General features: G+C 38.0%; 2 protein-coding genes across 9 annotated transcripts in view; one reads left to right on the top strand and one right to left on the bottom strand.

Annotated features, from left to right (window-relative positions):
* The window catches only part of LOC145486384 (vitamin K epoxide reductase complex subunit 1-like protein 1), a 15,560-nt gene extending 15,380 nt beyond the window's left edge, over nucleotides 1-180 (top strand). Inside the window, exon 4 of the mRNA XM_081465033.1 lies at nucleotides 1-180. This exon is cut by the window's left edge and continues 6,057 nt beyond it. The gene's annotated coding sequence lies outside the window, so the exon portion shown is untranslated.
* A 69-nt stretch (nucleotides 181-249) lies between these two features.
* The window catches only part of LOC145486379 (whey acidic protein-like), a 39,333-nt gene continuing 32,050 nt past the window's right edge, over nucleotides 250-7,532 (bottom strand). For 7 of the 8 annotated variants that reach the window (XM_081465025.1, XM_081465024.1, XM_081465026.1 and 4 more), the window contains 2 exons: nucleotides 4,652-4,675; nucleotides 250-3,632 (listed from right to left, as the gene is read on the bottom strand). In XM_081465025.1, coding sequence (XP_081321151.1) covers nucleotides 3,505-3,632; nucleotides 4,652-4,675 — 152 coding nt within the window. In that variant the 3' untranslated portion in view covers nucleotides 250-3,504. The other variant, XR_014049271.1, reaches the window with a different exon arrangement.

Raw genomic sequence — 7,532 nt, 5'->3', positions numbered from 1 at the left:
AGAGTAGAGAGTTTTCTCGCTATATTCTTAAGACAGAACAAACGCAAAAACATACGCGTAAGCTCACAACTAGCGTGAGCAGATCTTATTATTCATTCCCAGCGCGAGATTGAAGTCTTGTTTTCGACCCTGAGAAACCCACCTTTTCCGTTAGCTCAGAGCATAAAACTACATATAAGCGCCCTGGTTTGTATTCTCTGCCTTATTCCCTGCCATCGCTGTGAAAAATACGCAAGAGAATCTCTCAACTCTCACCATTTGATCACGCAATGTGACAACATCCACGCGAGAGCCCCCGACATGTGCGTGAATCCGGGCGGATATATGACGTCAGGATGGCGCAATTTGTTCTAAAAATAGAAAAATTGTCCCACATCATGGGTGCGCGCGAATCCCGAGACTTACGGTCTCCGTCCCCGATTATGGCTCCTGGTGAACTATAATGTTGTGTATTTTGATCGTGGGCATCCATGCCTCAGGAACTTCAATTTTACCGTTTTTTTTATTATTATTTTATTTTTTGGCGTTTTACCTTATGTCCAAACAGTCTCGGAATCTCTTCGCCGCTGCCTAGAACAGCAAGGCATTCGCAACGTGTCCTTTTGAGCTACTTTTGTTTTCACATTTTCTTAGTTTGCGAAAAATCTGTCTCACAGATTTTTAATTTATCTGCATAAATGTTAAATCAGAGCCAATTTCTTATTCCTGAAATTTTGAGGTAGGGTCATGCGAGTAGATGTTGAGAAAACGTCATTTAACCTACTAGGGCCCAGTCTTTCCTTAGGTACTCGGTCATTCATTTTGGCCATTTGTTGACGTTTAAATTGTTCAGGTTTCACCTAGAATGGTAAAAGACTTTAGCAAACAGTAAATAAAGAAAGGAAAACTATTTTGGAACATTTTTCAAAAGAGTTAGAGGTTGGGCTGTTATAATCCATCAAAACTGTAGTAAGCCACCTTTCGCCAGCAGATTATATTCTCACACAATTTCTAAATTGCTCTAACGTTTTCGTGGAAACGCTTGAGAGGGTTGCAATACTCATTTTATTTCCCATTGTCTTGGAATGTTCTTGAAGAGTTAATCAAGTCGGAATAACAAGACTGCAATAAGGGACCCACGAAACAACAGATAAATAGAGCCGCTCTTAAGAACCAAGACCTTTATAGACAGAAACTCATCCAATTATTGCAAAAGAACAGAGCATAATCTTCCAAGGGAGCTTAGAGATTATTACTTGTACTGAGCTGTACACTTTCAAGTTCAAAATTGGAACACGACGCTTGTAGCCTACTGATAATTCATTCCTATTTTTGTTATTTCATTTTTCTTAGTCAATCCATTTTAATGCTTGTGTTAAATTTCTCTTGTTGAATTTTTCAAATTTTTGACGGGACATCTATCTGAGTTTTCGCGCTATAGCCTGGTTTTCACTAGCGACGCAAGCACAAGCGCAAGCACAAACACAAGCAATAGGGATGACCCAAGTAAAACGAAATTCGACGCAACCACAAGCACAAGCAAAACCATCCGAACCTTCCGGTATTTTAGAAAACTTCCTAGGCGCGAGGTAATCCGGGTCCAGTGTTTTCAGTGGCCAAACACAACCTCGTGTAGCAAATATCCTTGTGTTTGTGTTATGCCTAAACGGTATTTCGTTATTACTTGTTTCAGCGCAAACGCAGGCATAAGCGCAAGTACAAGAAAAAGGAAATTTTTAATCCTTGCGCTTGTGCTTATGTCCGTGTCAAGGCTGTTTTCACGGTGAAATGAGAATCATTCTATTTGCGCTTGTATTTGCGCTTGTGCTTGCGTCGCTAGTGAAAACCAGGCTTAATACGAAACATTCAATGTGGACAGTTCATTGAGGATGCGTCAGTCAGTCATCGGATGCAGATATATTCCTTCTTATAACATAATCTGCATCATTGCAAATAAGCACTATTGCTTCTAATGATTAGAACCTGTGCTACGACAGATACGAAATACCACTTAAAAACCGCCCTTTATATTTGGCCAAAACAAATCAGGAAACGCATTTCCCATTTAGTACAGCAGCACGAGACCCCGAGGAAAAAGTACAAAATCAATAAGGTACAACATTTTTACACTGATCATACATACAAGTTAACAAAACGCGGACTAACACGAAGACTGACTAGCCTAGAATGAAAAAAAAAAAAGAAAAAAAGAAAAGAAATGAATCTCCCACCAAAAGCCTAAATAGTCTCTAAACGTCCCATGACTACCTGCGAACTCTCTATCTTGCCAACAGAATAATGATTTCTGACTAATTCGTCCCTTAATCGTCAGAAATGGAACCTTCTGCTACATTGGGGAGACCTACCGGGAGACCCATTATCAATCTGTATAATGTTGTTGGACCAGGTTACTAAACATCTGCATTCACCATAGACAAACGGCTCTATTGTACTTTGTTCAAACTCGAACGTGTAATGCCCTTCAGAAACAAGAGTGAGTTTGATAGTCTGGAAGACCGAGATCAAAAGAGTGGAGAACACGTACCGTGGCTGTAATCCTAGTTTAATTTAGCAAAATTTAAAAATGTTCACAGCGGGATGCTGGAGCGCAATTAGCAATGGCACTCAGCGGACACGCTGTACTCCTTGAAACAAATCAAATAGAAGAAGTCTGCATGCAGGCTATGATCGTTACTGATATCTGTCACGATCTTTCTATCTCTTGGATAAGAGCTAATTAATTAATTTTTCAAGAACCTTATTGACAACAAAACACAACGTGAAATTATCTTTATTTTATTTTGTTTACCAGATGTCGCGTGATTTTGAAACAAGCTCTCTGCTCGACTCAGAATAGTGAAGCAACTACGACATTTTGTACAGACTGCATTTGTGTCAATGTTCAAGCTCCCCTCCTCGCGAGAAATTTGATCTCTCCTGTGTTTCCTCGGGAAGCCTGGAAAAATGGCGTATGTCTAGAGGTTTTTTCACACAAAGATCCACTCCGCTGTTCCACAGAAACTTTATAACATCAACGGTAACACTGTTATCCGTGCAGGCTCACATCGTTGGCAATTTACCTTCCACCCTTGTTCCTTTCACTGAAGAACCTTTGAATATCGACACAAATGCCTCGATTCTGTAGAAAACGCTTTTGCAATTATTTAAGTGTGAAAGGTAAAAAAAAAAAAAAAAAAAAAAAATAAATGGACCTAATGGAATGTAACCTAGGAGGACAAGACAAGGACACTGTCCTTTCGCTAAAGATTTGCATAAAACCCTTCTCGTTCTCAAAGTTGAAAACTAAGAAACCTTCAGTTTTATTCACGGAAGAATAGCTACAAAAACTACAAATACTTTCTTAAAAAAAAACTGCAATAAGGGAGAATGACTTCCGCCTTTCTGTAAATCATATTTAGAGACAATAAATTTTCAGAACCTAATCTATAATACAAAAGTTTGACTGCCGTGGCTATCGACGTCTGGTTTATCTTTGAAATTGAAGAAATTACCCAGCTTTTGGAATTAAAAATGTTCGGCATTGTGGTTTGTGACTTGTGATGGGTCTACACTCGGTGTATTCATCAGACTTGTTGCTGAGATCTTCTGTGCCTTGTTTGTTGCTGGCTCATTCAGTGGTGTTGTCTCAGAGGCTGAAAAAGATGATATAATGGATTAAGTCACTGATAGTAAATTTGACGAGCCTGGAAAGTGACTATTAAGGAAGTAAAACAAACAAACAAACAAACAAACAGAATTTTTAGGGATGAAACCAAACATGAGTAACGAGAGGCCACTGTATTCTCAGGCAAATTTTCATGGACTGAATTAAATTTTTGACCCGCCAGGAGCAGTGACAGGCGACTGTTTTGGTAGGTTAACCTTAACAGAAATAACTTAATTTTGTGTTATTTTTCTCTCATATCGCAATGACCGCGTTGGTTTTCAGCCAATTGGGCAATAGACGTTGAATGGATGACCAGTTAGGAATGTACACGTTAAGAAATTAAGTCATCAAGGTTCATTTATTTCGGGTGATATTTCGTTCTATTAGACTCAGTTTGTTTTTTGTCAGTCTGATCAGACTCGGGTAGTCCGACTGAACCGCTGTGGGTGTTATCTTAACGTGATCCTATCCAATCCAACCTGGGTTTCGTTAACACCCCTTTTGTTATAATGAGGGGATGATGTAAACACATCCCTAGAAAAAGAGTCTTTCGCGTTTTTGGTAGCATAATCACAGAACCCTTTTCGAGATGTAGAGTTTGTGAAGAAACTTCAATGGCATTTGACAAAAACATGATGTAATCTTAGCGCAAACATGATGTATTTGGCATTTCACAAATACTGACAAATTGTGTTGAATTGTATTTCACTCTATGTCTTGGTCTCTCGTATACTTTTAAGATTAACCAACATATTTGAAGCTCATTATATAGTTTCTTTCACTCGCTGTTCATTTTGTGGAGTATTTCGTTTTGATCCTGATCGATAAAGGCACGTAAGATCTCTGCCGTTTTTTTGTAGACTCGCTCTCTTCTACTTTGCTGACCACAATAAAACAACCGCATAATTATCCGAATGAGGAACAGCGAGAAATTAAAGCAAACGGAACCATTGAAGATTTTATTTGCGTTAACCTTCGAACGTGAACAAAATATACTTTACTTACCTGTGGTTGATACCTGATCAGGCGCTGCAAATAATCGTAATGTTTGGATTAAAATTCAAACGGAAACACCTTGGTAACAAATAATTGTATTCTCTACTTAGGTAGTGTAGAAACCAATCCCCCGCCTAGCCCCAGTCCGCGTGGCTATGCATAAATATTTCGACCTTCGCGCGAGTTATGTAAATCGCAAAGTATTTCACTCGAGTCCACAAGTTATAAGAACGTTACGTTCTTTATGCTCTTTCGATCGTCGTATTCCCAAATCGTCAGGTGGTGTCCTCTTTCTTCGTTTGTCTCGTATTTCCTATGTTATTTCCATTGTTGTAATCAGTTGTTCCGCCCTTAATGTATTATGTTTGTTACCTTTATCCTAGAAACCACTAATAACGACATGTGAAATTACGTTAAGAGTTCGAGTTGTTCACAATTGAATTAAACTTCTTTACGACCTAAATTATTGCCGGTGCGTTGGCTACACGTAGATAGACTAGACCAGGAGCCATAATCGGAGACGGAGACCGTAAGTCTTGGGATCCGCGCGCACCTATGATACATTCTCGTCCCCAGTGCTACTCGTCTTAAAATGTCGTTGACGAGTAGCTCTTGATACACCCAAAAATTCGAATTTTTTCATTGGCTGACAAAAAATGAATGCGCAGCAGAAGTGAAAATTACAAAGCTCTACGCATTCCATTATACTTCCGGCTTGAATGGCGGCACCTTCGCTCAGTTGACACAGGCGCGCTTTACGAAAAAAAACCAAAACAAATGGTGACCATTCCCGATCGATCCGAAGGAATCGTAAAAGTTGCCACGTAACCAAAGAAGTACATCGCCTGCAACGATGTAATTCTCGATCGTAATCATCGTCCTTTGTTGTAGCAGCCGAGAAGGTGGGAAGAAGCGTTTAAAACTCTGAGAATCAACCAGCTAATACAACAATTACTTTGTCGCTGACCATACCCCAAGAAATCATAAAATTAAATTCGAATCGGCAGTGGGTTTCAAAAAACGTTTGTCTTCCTTTATAAAAAGCTCAAAAGGAAACTTAGAGCCTGGTGAAAAGACGAAGAAATATCACTGTTGCTGAGCAAATGTGGCACTGGAAATCCGAAGGTGAGTTTCTCTCTCTGAAAGGTCAAGCAGATCAGATTCTAGCAGTCCAAAATGTATTGAATGATATTGAATTGCCCAAATGAGTCAAAGGTCCGTGTTATAATACTCTGCTATGTACTTGGATGATGTAGCAAATGGTCTGAACATGAAATTTGGTTTGTTTCTTCCACAGATTGTTATGTATGTATCTGTTACTACGTGTACCTGTTAAGAAGGTTCTGCTGTTATAGATATATATAATATCTGTTTTTTAGCTCCCCTCTCTTTAATTATTGAGACCTCCCCTATAGTCTCCCCCTCAAAAAAACACGAACAAACCTTTTGTGGTCAGGCAAGAGTTTAGTTTGCTTTAGAGCCTCCACCCAATTTTTTTTTTTTTTTAATAATTTACTTGTGGGAATGATGAGTAAAGGAAAATAACCATAGATAACCATAGCTGAAATTTGAGGCCCTTTCCTCTCTCCCCACTTTAGTTAGGAAGCAACTGCAAGTAGCAAAACTTTATTCCTTTACAATAACATTAATCAGTAAATAACAATAATTTATCATCAATGCAAATAACTGTGAACAAATATGGAGGCAATAATTATTATTTATATAACTGATGAACGAATCATCAGGCTAGTGGGTTTCCAATGTAATGTGGAAAGTCTACTAAAAACAAATCAAACATTATAGGTGTACAGAGTTACATTAATATCCCCATAAGAAAAATATCATAATCTTTTGGTTAGCCTTTGAAAGATTATTTATTTCCTGCCATTATTTACTATTCTTTGTTAATTTTCAGACCATAATAGTGCGGCATAAATTCTTCGAAGGATAACAATATATGGATAATTCAAATAGGAATGTTGCTCTTACAGTTCAATAAATAATACTGAAAAAAAGGAGACGGAGATAAAACCATCGTTAATAGTAAAGCTATGTGGTTGATGTTCTGATCAACCACAAGAAGTAGAAAGTATGCATTCGAGATTTGTTGTTGTACATGGTCGAATAACAGGCTGAAGAGCCTTATTATGAGCATGAAGTAACACGAATATTGCATTATTTCCCATTCATTTTGCTCATCCAGTTTCCTAAAAAAAACTCTTCCATAATGTGCACTGTGGCACACCAATATGAATCACTCTCTTCACACCAGGAACCTCTACAGTTATACCAATGCCAAATACTAATTTTATAGTTACATCATTTTGGCTGTTTTATATTTTTGGTAACACCATGTACTCATATGGGAATACTGAAATAAATTGTTGTTATTGTTGTTGTTGAAAGCACCCAAAAGATTAAGCTTTATATAAGCTGATTGAAAGGTATAAAATGAACAAAAAAAATTATATCAACCAAAGCAGTGGGGGTTGGGGGAGAAAATAGTGGGAATAGCCCTATATCTAGTTTTGTGATGTCTCCAGTCACAGAAGCTCAGGTGACCAGGCTTTTCTCAAGCCTGAATGTACAAAAATCATCATTAGATGTTCCAAATAAGCTAATTAAAATTGCTGCAGAGCCATTATGGAAGCCCCCAGCAGACATATATAACCACTCAATAACAACTGGCATAGGACTTTTATTTTTTTTTCACTGCATTTACCTGAACATGGCAGTAACCACTTCAAAAGCCAATTTCTACCCTATACCCCGGTTACCACACACATACTTTTTTTTTTCTTTCCATAGCCATATGCAAAATAGATTTCTCTTCTCATATTTATTTAATTATAATACTGATGTAAATTAATTCTGCAAGTAATGCACAATA

This window comes from Orbicella franksi, chromosome 5 (genome assembly GCF_964199315.1).
Source record: "Orbicella franksi chromosome 5, jaOrbFran1.1, whole genome shotgun sequence".
Classification (NCBI taxonomy): Eukaryota; Metazoa; Cnidaria; class Anthozoa; order Scleractinia; family Merulinidae; genus Orbicella; species Orbicella franksi.
This window is presented reverse-complemented; position numbering and strand designations above follow the sequence as displayed.